The 14,892-nt window shown below is 39.3% G+C and overlaps 2 protein-coding genes across 3 annotated transcripts in view; both read left to right on the top strand.

The window, feature by feature from the left end:
• The window catches only part of gab3 (GRB2 associated binding protein 3), a 13,459-nt gene extending 5,810 nt beyond the window's left edge, over positions 1-7,649 (top strand). The window contains exons 4-10 of one of the 2 annotated variants that reach the window (XM_046039312.1): positions 34-494; positions 676-725; positions 1,598-1,844; positions 2,411-2,501; positions 2,886-2,967; positions 4,683-4,802; positions 6,454-7,649. In XM_046039312.1, coding sequence (XP_045895268.1) covers positions 34-494; positions 676-725; positions 1,598-1,844; positions 2,411-2,501; positions 2,886-2,967; positions 4,683-4,802; positions 6,454-6,573 — 1,171 coding nt within the window. In that variant the 3' untranslated portion in view covers positions 6,574-7,649. The remainder of the gene's footprint in view (positions 1-33; positions 495-675; positions 726-1,597; positions 1,845-2,410; positions 2,502-2,885; positions 2,968-4,682; positions 4,803-6,453) is intronic. The other variant, XM_046039313.1, reaches the window with a different exon arrangement.
• Positions 7,650-7,952: 303 nt separating this feature from the next.
• LOC123962703 (APC membrane recruitment protein 1-like) lies at positions 7,953-14,707 on the top strand. The gene is given in 3 exon segments (XM_046038933.1): positions 7,953-8,421; positions 9,870-11,732; positions 11,735-14,707. Coding segments are annotated over 2 exon segments (3,135 nt in total). The 5' UTR covers positions 7,953-8,421; positions 9,870-9,976; the 3' UTR covers positions 13,114-14,707.
• The last annotated feature ends 185 nt before the right edge of the window (positions 14,708-14,892 follow it).

Raw genomic sequence — 14,892 nt, 5'->3', positions numbered from 1 at the left:
CTTCCCCCCCCCCCCCCCCCCCCATATTTATAGACATGACAGCTTTTCAAACTCTGACATCTCTCTGGAGCAGAAGTCATCAGACAATGCTGTCAAGGATATTGTCCCCTCACCTCTTTACAACGATTCCTCCTCATCCTCCATCACTCTTGCTGACTCCAGTCCATCTCTTTTCCTCCAAGGAAGGTTGACAAACCCTCCTTTCAGCGCTCCATGCACCTCCATGGCTTTACCATCATCCTCCTCCTCTCCACTACGTCACTGTGCCGCAAGTGTCTTCCAGTTTGACAAACCTTATCATTCTGCGTCGCTTGAGGCAACGGGGGACAGACAAACACCTCCTTTGCTGCCGCCCAAGCCTAATCACCGTCCAGAGCAGCTAAGTGATGAAGTAGCTCACAGGCCAAGGGTAATGACTGCTCGGCCTTTCTCAAGCCACACTGCATTTTTTCCCCGGAGGACTTCTCTGTCAAGCCTGGACCATTTCAGAATAGGTATGTCCTCAGTTGGAAAGCAGTTTCACAGTGTTTGTAACACGAAAACTGAGAAAGCTGGACACAACAAAATTAACTATAATCGTGGTGCTACTGTGATGGGGCAGCATACTGATTAATGTTGATAATAGCTGATTGCAAGGGTTGAAAGAATGTCATTTTTCAATAATGTATCTTTTAGGAGATGCTGATAGCAGATCAGCGAGGAACAGGAGGCAGAGTCTTAATCTGGTAAGAGAATAATCATTTTTCATTTTATATCATCAAAAATTTTGGGAATTACACGAGAAGAGTGATGCCATTCTCTTGTGTCATAAGTATGAAACTATAGGTTTACCATAGCTTAGCAAAAAGACTTGAAACCGTCTTCATTTGTTTAATCACATGACAGGCAAATTGTCTTACTGGAGCTTCTGCTGGAGCTATAGCTAGGAGATGGTTAGCTCCAGTAGTCTCCAGGAAGTCACTGTACATGGCCAAGAAATAGTCCAGCACATAAAGGCACATATTCCCCCAAGACATTTTTACCCTTCTGTTTTTGTTCCCATTAAACAAACAACGAGACAAAACGCGTTAATTGGTGAGCTTTAGAGGTGCTAGTAGGCCAGTGGTTCTCAAACCACATCCCCAAATATAGTTCACCCCCCCCCAGCAAAAGTGGATTTCATTTTTATGAATCATTAACAATACAGGCGATTGAAAGATTTAGGTTAGCAAAATAAACTTGCTAGCATCAGAACACTTTTGTTTGTTTATGACACAACATGAATCAAATTCATGCAACTTTGTGGTAGGCAGATATTACTGTTGGACCGGTTCAGGCTGGCTGTTTTCTTTTGTATCCAGTTTTTGCGCTATGCTAAGCTAACCAGCTGCTTACTCTAGCTTCTTATTTAACCTTAACCCATATTAACTCTATAGACACAAGAGTGTTAGCAATCTTCTTATCTAACTCTGCATATATATGTATATGCAATCAGAATAATTTGAAAGGTGCTATAAGCACATAAAAATTCTCCACACAGTGGCTTTAACTAATGTTCCAGTTGTACCAAGATAACCGTTGCACTTGTCTGATCTTATGATGCTTTGTCTTTCCACAGCCTTGTTTAAATACCATACGAGTTCAAAGCTACCAGGACGAGTCATATGTCCCCATGGCTTCCCCTTCTCCCTCTGTTACCACTGGTGATTGTGATGGATATATCCCCATGAGCCCCGGGGCATTCAATTTCCACAATACAAGCTGCAATGTTGAATCCTCCACAACCCTCAGCCCACTAATGTGCAAACCTGGAGATCTTGCACCACCTCCAATTCACCGGCATCTCAAGCCAATTTTAAGGAGAGGTGAGACAGCTTGTTAATTTTTTTAGTGTGTTTATTTCTACTTAGGGGGTCTTTATGTTTTTGAGTGTGTGGTCTTTGTTAAACTTTAAACAGGTTTTACAAATATATAAAATGATTCAATGACTCATTTGCATTGCTGTGCTAATGAAATGTTAGTACAGGATTCATACAGATACCAGATGCACAGAATGTTTTCATTTTTGTTTTTGGGAAACCTTGATAAACTATGTAAAAATGCATACAGAACATGATGGGGGTACTGTTTCTGGAAAAAATAACCATCTATAAAGAGGTCCAGCAGTTTTTCTGCCCTTAATTTTGCCAATGTAGAAACACACAATCCCACAGAGAGGGGGCAAACATGTGGTTTGCAACTAGGCATTTAATTGAGAGCCTATGCCTCACATGCACCCATAGTGCTGCTGGACCTGCTTCCATATTCTAAGTGTTGTTTTGACCAGGATGTTATTTGTGTAGGGGCAGTGTCTGAGGCCATCTATGCGTGGACTGGCACATTAGAGAATAACAATCAATCCAATAACTTTTTTCCTTTATTTGGCTCACAGCTCGACCCCCACCTCTTGACTTGAGAGGCCTCTCTACAATCACAGAATGTCCCACTCATCTTCCTTTGAGCAGAACAATGACTGAACATTGGTGAGAGAGAAAAAAAAGTCTCTTTATCCACAAAGTGGAAAACATTGATGATTTTAAAAAATCCTTTGGCAGGATCATAAAACATTATTAACTTAAATGTAGATGTCATCCCTGCATTAAAATACCTTATACCTTCCAGTTGAAAGTAATAGCAGGTTCTAGTCATGTGTTTTGGTTATTGGACTACTGTTTTGTTTACAATTACATAAATCATTAAAACATACATTATGACAAGTTAAAGCTCATTTTGCTTTGGTTTTACATATACTTACTCCAGAGTAAGAGTAATATCCTGTTTTGCTGTTTCTATTTATAAAACTTCATAGTTGGTTGCTAATCTGATGCTAATTGTCCCTATTTTTTGTTTTTATTATATGATTGCAGCTTTTCAGTGAACTGTTTACCTGAAAGAAGACTTGAGAACGCGGACAATCCAAGACTTGATGACACAAACTGCACTGCAATGGTAAAATTTGTATTTACAGTGAAAATACTTTTTATTTGTTTTTGACTTGCAATTTTTATTTGGGGATATACACATTAGTCATACGATAGATGACACATGATACATTCTATTTCAAACTGACTCAAACTACCCATTCCCACACCTACCCAACACGGAAACAAGAAGGTGTCAAGCTGCATTTAGAGTGGCTCGTATACAGCTATTTCCAAGGAGACAAAACAATTCTGAAGAATATATAATTTCATAATACAATTTTAAAATAATATAATTTTTTGAAAACAAATAAATAAAATAAAATGAAATAATAATAAAATCTAAAGACAAGCATATCTCTCCCATTGTAAAAATGAAAAAGGTGTGCTTCCACCTCTGTTTTACACTAAAGCCTTTATAAAAGAAATATACATGACCCACATGAGGAAATATTTGTTTGTCCTATCCTGCATCATAGGACAGTGGTTCTTAAAGTTTTTCACGTCAAGGATCCCTAAACTGACACAAATTAGACCCCCATTTGATAAGATTTTGTCTTAGAGTTGCCCTTCTGATAGGATTTTGGCTTTCAGGTGTTTTATTACAGAAAGTGTATGAAACCCATGACCAGTATAGTCTTACATTATGCCATTGTGTTACTTATGGTTGGAGTGAAATTAATTAATACCTTTTTGCTGGCTAACACCTTGAGCCCCCTCAAGGACCCCTGCTATAGGACAGTCTTTCATATGCAGCTAATTTTCCTAATTCAGTCACCCGGTATCAAAAAAGGAGGCTCTCCAGGCTTCTTTATTTGCAATCATAATCCAGTCCGGGACTGATACTCCAGTTTGTGGGCCATACGGTCTCCAATGTTAATATCTGCGTGTCATCATACTGTGACGCTGCAAAACTGTCTTAATATCCATCATGTGAGCAGAAAACCTTAAATCCCTGTTGGGGTGGTGATGGTGCAGTGGATAAGACACATGCCTTTGGTCAATTCCCCACTGTGACCCATCCATCAATGTGTCCCTGAGCGAGACACTTAACTCCTAGTTGCTCCAGAGGCGTGCGACCTCTGACGTATATAGGAATTTTAAGTCGCTTTGGATAAAAGCGTTATCTAAATGAGTAAATGTTGACTTCGATATCACCAGTATGTAGCCAGATCATTTGGTCCTCGCTCTCCTAGTTTTTGTTTTAAAGAACACTATAAAACAACAAACTCTGACATTCTTATAATTGTCGGACCAGAGTGGAAAATAGTGTGCACAAATATCCACACAGCTAAGAATGTGGGTGTGGAAAGTGAAAATATACTGCTCAGCAAACTATGATTGCACTGGGGACCTTTCAGGGTGTGAGAAATTGTAACAGTGCAATGATGACGTGCTGTTCCTGGACATGGAAAATTATTTCCTTAAAATAAAGTTTTAAGAACACCATATTAGTCATGTACTGGTAGTCATGAGCTGGGCTGTCCTGCTGCACAAAAACATGCTGACACGATTCAAGTGAATGCACACGCAGTTAGCTTCCTCTGATTTCCTAATCTCAATCTGAAAATGAACAGTATAAGTTTTTATTTAATCAGTGATTTACTGATAATGCAGCACATATGAAGTTAGATCAACAATTAAAAACTAGCAGACTTGACTTGAATTGTATGTATTTCGGATCATTTCAACTCGGAACAGGGATGATTCAGGAGGGTCTTCATCTGTGTCTTTCTCTGATAGGAGTCAATTCAACCGTCCTATCTCACCTTTGACGGAGTAGTTCAACCCTGGGCGAGAAGATCAAACCTTGACTATCTGTCACTAGATTTCAATTCTGCATCCCCCTCTCCTGTGCAGAAGGTATGTCTTGATTATTGTAGCCTACTGTAGCCTCTGTAGACAGTTTCACTTTTTCTGTCACCTTTCCTACCTATACCATTTAAATGCTACAAGCTTTGGATTTTACTGAGGCATTCTGGGAAACAAATTATATCACTGTCTAAAGTGGAGAGAGAACACTGATGTGTAGATCTAACGATGTGTAGCATGTCCATATTGACCAAAGTTTAAACATTTATATATACATCATACATTTGGTATGCATGATCTAAGCAACTTAGAACTAGCTCAAGGGGGCAACACAGTGGTCTTCAAGAGGTTTTATACATCCAAAAACCAGACCAGGCTTCTAATTGAGAACTGTGTTTATTTGTCAAAACATGTAGCTACACCTGCCAGTAAAAGAGACAGGTGTCTAATTGGGACTAGGCTTTTAGGGTGCTTTCACACCTGCCTTGTTTAGTTTGGTTAAATCGCACTAAAGTTTGTTTTCCCCCTTGGTGCGGTTCATTTGGAATGCAGCAATCGCACTCGGGTGCGCACCAAAAGCGGACCAAACAAGTGTACTGAGACTACCTTGAAGAGGTGGTCTTGGTACAGGGCCAGTACTCTGTGTAGCCTACTTTGAGTCCATAAGACATTTGTGACAGCAAACCCACAGTAGTAAGCCCCGAGGGGTATATCATTACAATCACGACCTACTAGCTCCACTAACCCTTATTATTGCTATTTAAATGACCAAATCAGTGGTCACTACGAGGGTACCTATCAACTTTAATTTTAATTCTTTATTTTAGGTTGCCTTTTTAATAACTGGCCAGGGACAACAGATGGAAATTAGCCTGTTGAGCTAACTCTAGTGTCAAGACCGCCTAAACCGAGACCAAGTCATGACAAAGAGTTTATCGAGACCGAGACCAGACGAAGACTTTTAGGGGCTGAGACCAAGTCGAGACCAAGACCGAGTAAGGGCGAGACAGAGTCAAGACCAAGACCAGTTCCCCACATTATATGACACACAACAAAATGTGGAACGAGATCATGGGTACTTCTCAAATTGATCTGAAAGATCTGAATTCCCATTAAAACACCCACATACAAACGCTAAGAGTTGAAATCAACGCAAGCATCACAATTGCCGGGAGGGGTGACAGTCGTTAACGGTAACAACACATTTTAATTAGGGTTATTTATTGCATTTGAAGCAATACGTTTTAACAAATAAATCAGACAATGCAAAAGCAATTTTTTGATCTTGAGACCAAGACTGGTCTTGAATACTACAACACTAGCTAACTCTGGCTCAATTACAGTTACTTTGCTGTTAATTAATGAGCACTGTCCCTGTCAAATAAACAAGTAAATTAAATTAATCTTGTCTCCTTGCTTGACTTGTGATATCTTGAAGCAGCTGATATAATAATGCTGTAATTATGGCCCTGAAGAATTTAATGTTGTGCACAACATCACTTATGATAAGAAATGTATGATCAAAGATATAGTCGTAAAAGTTTCGACAGCACACTAAGCAACATCACGAATTTAAATACATTTAGTGCAACACGAGTGTTTGTTTGTACAAACCATGGATGCAGTACCATGTTCATATTTGAAACTGTTTTTAAAATGTAACCACATCACTGTCTCCTCATCTCTCCTTCTCTGTGCCTAGCAGAAGCCCTTTCTGTCTGATGAGTACAAAGTGGATTACGTGCAAGTGGATGAGAAGAAGACTCAGGCACTGCAAAGCACCAAAATGGAGTGGACAGATGTCCGGCAGTCAAAAACATGAATGGAAAATACACGATGAAAAAATCAGGAACACTTGGTTTCAAGAAGACCAACAATAACACCAGCACGGAGGACAATTATGAAGAGGACCAAAAACTATGTAAAAGCACTTTTAAAAATCAGTATTAAATAAAATAAAAGCACAAGCGTCAGTAAGCAGTTACTGTAGGTGCTTGTTTGAAGGTTGGAAACACAATATTTCACTGTAAAAACATATTTAACTCTCAGTAAATCTGTACTGTATATAATATCAGATTGTGCTCTATGTCACAATGACTTTAACTGTAGCACAAGGTTTTACCAAAATTTTGAAAACAGCAACATATTGTTAAAAGAATTCTGTGTGACTTGCTGTAAATGTAATTGTGAGTAATTGTGACTGTAAAGAAGAAGAATATTTTAATCATAAAATGTTTTTATATATATATATATATATATATATATATATATTTCTCTTTCATAAAGGGCATAAAATGACTCAAAACGATTTCTCTACAACCTATGCAGCATTCCTTTAGTGTTTGCAATGTTTTCATGTTACTGAAATAGCAGTGCATTAAACATTCAACACTTTGAGAACAGCACACTTTTGCTTTATAACTTTTATGTCTGTGTCTAAAATCTTGGGGGGGGTGAAGGCTTTTATTTCAAGTGTGCAAGTGAAACTGCTACTCTGCACCCTACCAAGCGGTATCTATAAAGATTCAGGCAGGAAGTCATGGAAATTATTTCACGTATATATCCCCGCAAACCTTGATTTGAAAATGTTATCTTTGGTTATACTGATTTTAAGACAGAGGACTATTTTTTTGTGACTAACCTTTTCCTGCTTCTAGCTAAATATTACATCCATGAGTCACAGTTCAGTTGAAGCAAACCATCAAACACTGTTTTCATGATCACTGTCAAAAATTATAATTGAAATAATTTATATTTTTTTATCCATTTCCTTTACACCAAATGTCTTTTTTCTCACACATTTTTATTTATTGTGTTTTTGATTATTTATTTAATTATATGTGTCATTTGTCTTATGCCTTCCCTTCTGAAATGTTATGCTTATGCTCTGAATAAAGTTTATATAAAAAAAATACTTCCCTTTAATTCACAGATGACACACCAATCAGCAATTATTTTCATTACACCTAAGCAGACGAAAATACCTCACTTACAGAAAAATGTGTAAAACATAAAGAAACCCGTGTACCAGACAATGTATCTGGATATTTTGGAGCGTATATATGTAATATCTAATAGATTATTGGTATTGTTGGTATTAATATTAGTAGTAGTAGTCGTTGTAGTAATAGTAGTAGTATAAAACACGCGTTACACACATGCTGCGTCATTAGTATGCGCCGAGAGGAGAGTCGCCAAAGGCGATTTGGGAAAATTACCTGAGAAGTCGGGAGAGGAAGACATCATCCGGCATTTAAACGCTGGGGTTTTTAAGTAAAATCGGCACGCGTGGCTATAGTAGGCACATTAATCCAATCCATTTGTAGTTGGTCTGCGTATTTATACCATACTGCTTTGCTGCGATGTGATTTAACGTTATCCACCGCTAGCAACTGTCAGACTCACATTGCAGCCACAAACTGCAGAACACACGGGTGGCGAGTGTTGTTAGCAAGCATCCCAGCTAGCTAACCGTAACGTTAGCTGGAAACAAATGAAACCGTATCTGGTCTGAGCTAAATTACTCTGGGGCCCGAGTCAGCCACAAGCCAACTGCAGTAACCCAAAGTTAAAGCCAAGTTAGCGTCACCAGAAACCATGCATTGATAACAGCGTCTTTTGGCCGAGAAACCAACACAAGCTCCGTGCGGCGAGATATTGGCTTTAGTTGGTAAGTTTGTTTACTTCACGACTCCGTTAGCACAGACGTTATAATGTGACTTCAACGTTAGCTACCGTCTATTGTCTTTGCTAATGCTCTCTTTGAAATTACATTTTTCCAGTATTTTCAACACACCTTCTACCGCTGATCTTTGTTGTGGCAGAGCAGCTGGAGCACGGTTACACCTACAGCCTGTTGCTTTATCACCTTGGGCTTATACATGTCACAATCTTACGGGTTTTTATTTATCGTTGATTAATGTTCAGTCAGTCACGTATGTAGGTAATTGTGTAACTAAACAGAAAAGCACAGAATATATATTTGTTTGTTTTTTTTGTTTGTTTTTTTACCGCGGTTTATCTAACTCTAACTCTGGCATGCATGATATACATTACTATACGGTTGTAACGTTATTTATTGGTGTAGTTGAGTATGATTTACTGACAAAACAATATATACACAACATACTTGCAAAAAGGCACTCAAAACAATAAACATTCAATACAAAGGTGAGAGATTCAATATGAGTATGGGGTATGTATACGTACGTACATAATCACCTTACTGTCAAAGAGTAATGAAACTATTTTATTTACATATAGGAAGCTGGAATCAAATAATTGTGATTAAAATAAATAACTCAAACCGGTTAATCGATTATCAAAATAGTTGGGCGATCAATAGACAATTTATTGATTATTAGGTTCATTGTTGCAGCTCTAGTTTGACCTGTCCTTGATTCATGGCCAAAGTGGCACCATAATAATATTACACAAATGTTCTAACATTTATTTATACATATTTTCTTGACAAAAGAATGGTTTAATAGAGAGTGAGCCTGCTTAGATCTACGTTGGCAAATAACAATCCAGCAAAATAATCCAGCAAAACAAAACAGAGAGATATAAATTACACAAAATAGGACATAGCAGACCATTGAGCCAGGAAATATACAAAGAAAAGTATATGCAGCAGGTGCCAAGACAAAATATTAAAATGTACAGTGAAATAAATGGTGAGATAAGAAAGCAAATAAGACAACAGGACACCACAGAGGCATAAAAACTTGAATGCAGTTGGCAAAGTTGGGGCTTGTGTTCACTTCAGGTGAAATCGCTGCAAGTCACAAGTGTCTGAAAGAGAGGACCGGCACACGTGGCCATAGCACAACGCACACATTGAAACAACAAGCCATACAGACATTGAGTTGACATGAAGAGGAGACTAGTGTAGACTCCAATCCACATCTTCCATCTCGTTATCATAATACAGTGGTGGATGTCAAAAAAAGTACAATAGGCTGATGGCCACAGTGATACAGATGACACCAGTTAGTATTAGAAATCTCACTCTCCTAATGGAAATACATTTACAAATCTGCAGTGCGCTTCATATCAATGTGGTTAATGTTCAATTTGAATTCATTGTTGATTTTGGTCTCAACTTTCTCAATTCAGGGCTCAAATCAGATGGAGGACAAATTCACTTCAGTGATCCTACCAGCTGATTCAGACATTTCAGCTACTATGTTTTCTGTAGGACTCCTCTTGTAAACGTGGTCGCCATGGCTTCTCGCAAGGTAGATGAGCCACCGAGTGACACCAAGGATGTAGCTTCAGTCTCCGAACAGCTTCCCCGATGTAGCCCTGATGACATAACGGAAGAGCTTCAGTTGGATACGATGAATGCTACGGTAAAATCACAGAAATCTGGAAGATTTAGGAGGACTGCCCTGACATTTTTTGGAGTTCGTAAAAGTATCTGTCTTTTACCAAGTTTTTTTGGAGGAAGGAGTAAAAATCAGAACAAGTGGTCTTCTAAGAAAGCAATCACCAAAAGCAGGACACACGATGGGATAAGTAAAGTTAATCATGATGACAATCTGAGGAGTGGGTACACCTCAGCAGCAGATTTTGAGTTCCACAACCAGATGGACTGTGTTGGAGAGCTCCACAGTAGCTGCCACAATGAATGTAGTCACCCAAATGCTGACCAGAAATCCCTGACTCTCACCCGGCAGAAAAAGGGTTTGAGGGGTCTTTTTCAAAGTTTTAAGCATCACAGAAACCATAGAAATAGTGGATTGGATAAAACTGAAATGATTGCAATGTCCTCCCGTCACTGCAAAAAAGAGGTGCCTGTTGTCCAGGACAACACCAACCAGTATGTCACGGAGTGCCTGGGATCTGAACCTGATGTGCCTGATTTTGCAGATGGTATATTTGATATTTCCAATGGCCCTGAATGTATTGATGCTGATGCGGTGGCTTCAGAGAAGAAGAGCAAGGAGCAAGAAAGCCCAATGTCTGGGCTTGATGATCAGATGTGTGATGATGAAATGCAGGAAATGAGTTTGGTGGCTGCAGTTTCCAGCGAATATGTGGAGAACTCAAGAGGACACAGTGAGCCTTGTCTGAAACTTCAGATGATGTCTGAGCCTGTACTGAAGTCTGAAACACCTGCTGGCTCGTCAGATCAGCTAAACCTGCTTTTTGGAGATGTTGCATCATTAAAGAGCTTTGATTCACTCACAGGCTGTGGGGACATTATTGCGGATCAAGAAGATGACAGCATCACAGAGAGCACGGTTTCTGGAGAAAGGAGCAGAAATGGAGGAAAGAGGGCCTCTTGTTATCTTACTTATCAGGGTGGCGGTGAAGAAATGGCCTCACCCGAAGATTTGGATGAGGAGTGTCTTAATGATTTCTGGGGAAATAACGTGTCAGAGGAAACTTGCTATTCTTGCAACCAAGACCACACAGATTTGACTGTGGACCTGACAAGTTCTCACAATATGGACTTACTGAACAGCAACAGTGCACAGCAAGCCAGTGGCATGGACAGTTCTTCAATTGCTGATGTGTTAACTCCTCAAAGTGAGCATCAAGAATCTGTTCCAACTAGTGATGAGGGCTACTATGATTCAACCACACCAGGGCCAGATGAAGGTCAAGAAAAAACTGACAGACTAAGGACAGACAGATTACCCAGGGACAGTTACAGCGGTGATGCCCTTTATGAACTGTTTGCTCCTGATGAGAGTCTCATCAGTCCACTTTACGAAAACAAATCAAAACTGCCCGTTTCAAAACAGTGTGAATATTTGAGTGAGCCAGTTGGCGTAACAGATTCTGCCTTTGTTCCAGAAATGAATCGATTACAAATCAGTGCTGAACTGTATAAAGGTTGTGATTTTCTAGAGATGCCGAACACATGCAGGAAATCCTCGGAGTTGGGACAAAATACGGTTGGTCAGCTGGAAGTTGGCATGAATAAAAACCGCAATGACAATGACATAGAACCGGATATATTTGACGACAAGAAAATGACATAGAACCGGATATATTTGAGGAAAAGGGAAATATCCCTGCTTCCACTGAAAAAATAACAAAACCCATAAATGCCGATGGTGAGAAAAGGCACAGCAGCATATCATTTGGAAGCACATCTGACCCAGATTTTGAAACATTTTGTGAACCCAAAGAGCAGCATCTTGAGGAAAACAAGCCTGTGGCTCTACCTTACAGAAATATCAATTCTCAGTCTCCAGCCTGCAACAATGATTTGGACGATGGGCAAACTGTGAGTTTCTCTCAAGCACTTGTGGACTACACAAAAAACACTCAGATGCTGAGTAACTTGCACAACAGTGTGGATGATTTGGAGAGAAACTCTGCCTTCACTCCAAATATGCAGGCCTTACCTACCATAGTCACATTTGATGTAGTGGATATGCATAATGAGGGCGAATACGATGAGCAGATTCACATGGAACTGGAGGAGGACATTTCATCGCCCTATCAGGAGTTTGAAGAAAGCTACCTACAGAAAGATGCATTTGCTGAATGTGACTATCAAATGTTAGACCTGTATGAGCAGAACCTGATCAGTAATACATGGGCAATCGCTAGTCTCCCACGGCACCTAGGCCTTACAAGAGTCAGTCAGTCCATGGCTAATCCGTTGTCTCTAGACAGGAGAAGTAGGTCTCTGGACACAGAAAGCCTTGAGTTGAACATGCCTGACACATACAGAGAGAACAGTGCTGCTATCGTTACTTGTCTTCAGACTGAAAAGGACTCTGAAAGAGATTCCTCACCATATTACAAACAGAATGTACTTGTGTCTGCATCGGAGGTTAGAGACAGTAGCAGCATTATGGCCTTATCATGGCAAACAAGGTCAGAAATGACTTTAAGCCTTCCTCTGACTGCTCGGGAAGCCACAGAAGAAGTACAGAGCCTCAGTCAAACCGAAGTAGAACACAAAATATTTTGTAGTTCATCCAGCAATGATTTTCCCAACAGTAAACCGCAACATCTTTGCTGTAATGTGTCAGACAGAGTGTCCTGTGATTTAATTTCGCAGAACACAGAGCTTTACAGTAAGCAGTGTCACCTTCCCGTGGAGTCAGATCCTTGTTTACCTCATAGCACCTTTGTTTATTCTGGAGTGACGGAGGAGGCGTCAGACGATGTTGATGAGGAAATGTTCTGTAAAGCCGCCACTAATTTGCCATCCTATAATCAGTGTGGTAAAAGCAGACCTGCGGCTTGTAGGGACGGAATATCTCACACAGGGAGTCCTCTGAACGCAGGGGTGTCTAAAGATGAAATGGCCATCCTCAGTGAAAAAAGAACACCCAGAGATGTGGCGAGCCCTGTGGCCTGCAACAAACTCTCCGAGGCAACCTTAAATTGAAAGTCTCTCAGTCATACAGTTCGCATTATGCTTTTATGTTACATCCAAATGAAGAATTGTTGCTTAATTTGGACTCGCTTAACTGATTTCTTTGAAAAGTTGTTGTACTTGAATTGAAATTTGAAAATATGTCCCATTATGCTGAGTTAAGTACAACGATGTCTTATTAGGAAGTCAAAAGGGATTGTTTGCATTTGCACAGTAATTGTCGCTTTCTTCACATAGGTCACATATTACAGTGTGTTGAAAGTATTTAAGCAAGTCATTGTTTCATTCGCAGTTAAAATGCTCACAGATTCATCTCATTAAGCTATTGAGTTGTACTAGAAAGTTTATATGCACATGTAGCCTCAGTATCCAGGTCTCAGTGGTAATGCCACACTTTGTTTTGGAGTATTCATTTGTCTGGTTTCCATAGCACTGCCGAACAGGGCTAGCCAATCCTTGCTAGCAACACATGTATGCTTATGCTTTAAGTGCCGGCTTATGTTTGTGTTTACTGCTTTCACAGCTTGTTCTCTGTGCTCCAGTAAGGTTTATGTTGGCCTGTCATGATGCTCCAATTTAGCGTCTCTAGCTGTTTCCTTGGTTTACTTAATTTCAGACCAGATTGGGTTTAGGAAACAACAAGAGAGGAGTATGTCAGGTCACAGACAGGAATAGTTCCATCCACAATATAAAACATTACTCTTAGTACCTTCATGAGGTATATTTGAAATACGTTAAGCTTTTACTGCATTTGGCTTTAGCTCAGAATATCTTACAGCAAGTTCTTCTCCTCAGCCCAGAGGAGGATAAGCAGTTATAGGAAATGTACAGATGGACTGATAGTTCTTGCATCTTAATTTGAGATGACTTTTCATTTACACTTTAGAAAGCTTTGAAAGGAAAAAACTGCTTTATTTGTATAGTACATTTCACATGCAGTTACCCTGTGTATGAAATTGATTTACATAAGACACCGAAGAAACAGCCAGAGTAAAAAAAATGGTAGAGGAAAACAAATTATAAAAAAGCTAGTAAACAAAGCAAATCAAAGTTTATAAAAAAGCTAGTAATAGCTAATTGTCTCAAACTTACTGTGTTTGCTTCTAGCCGGACAAGCCAATTTTGGCCTTATTGTGGCTGTTTTTCTTTGGTCCCATTTCCGACAGCTTGACCACCTGTGAAATGCATCATTCTTACTGAAATGATGGACTCCATTATGGCATTACTGTAAGCTTATGGAATGAAAAAGTAGTGGAACTGAAATAATATGTCAAAAGATAAACTAGTTGTATAATTTTCTCGTGCATTTAATGTTTGGTCAGTCAGAGGTTAAACTGTCACATGATGTTTTTTTTATAGCGTAACAAACAAATGTCAAAGAATTTGTATTTATATTCTCAGCTATTTGTACACTGTAACATTGTATTCAGAATGGTTGTTACACATTGGCAATATTCTTTTTGTTTGAGTTTTCTTTTTTCATTTTGGATTTTTTATCGTCTCAAAGCTACATCCATGTTACTTTAGGGGATTCCTCTTGAAAATATGTACTGTTTTGTCAGATTAGAACACTGCCTTACACTAAAATAAACACAAAGAGACAATTTTTTCATTTTCTCTCACTTGTTTGGCCAACAGAAGGGAAACCATGACAGATTAATAGTGTGTTGCAGTGCTTACACGTAAGCACACCTATAAGCAGTTTGGAGTGTCAAGTTCACTAGAACACCTGAGGAGAGCGTGTACATGAAAGCCCCCATTCAGGTTCGACACAAAGCTGTTGTGCTGCCA

The sequence above is a fragment of the Micropterus dolomieu genome, linkage group LG23, assembly GCF_021292245.1.
Source record: "Micropterus dolomieu isolate WLL.071019.BEF.003 ecotype Adirondacks linkage group LG23, ASM2129224v1, whole genome shotgun sequence".
NCBI lineage: Eukaryota > Metazoa > Chordata > Actinopteri > Centrarchiformes > Centrarchidae > Micropterus > Micropterus dolomieu.
The sequence above is the reverse complement of the archived record's forward strand: the minus strand, read 5'-3'. Positions and strand labels throughout refer to the sequence as shown.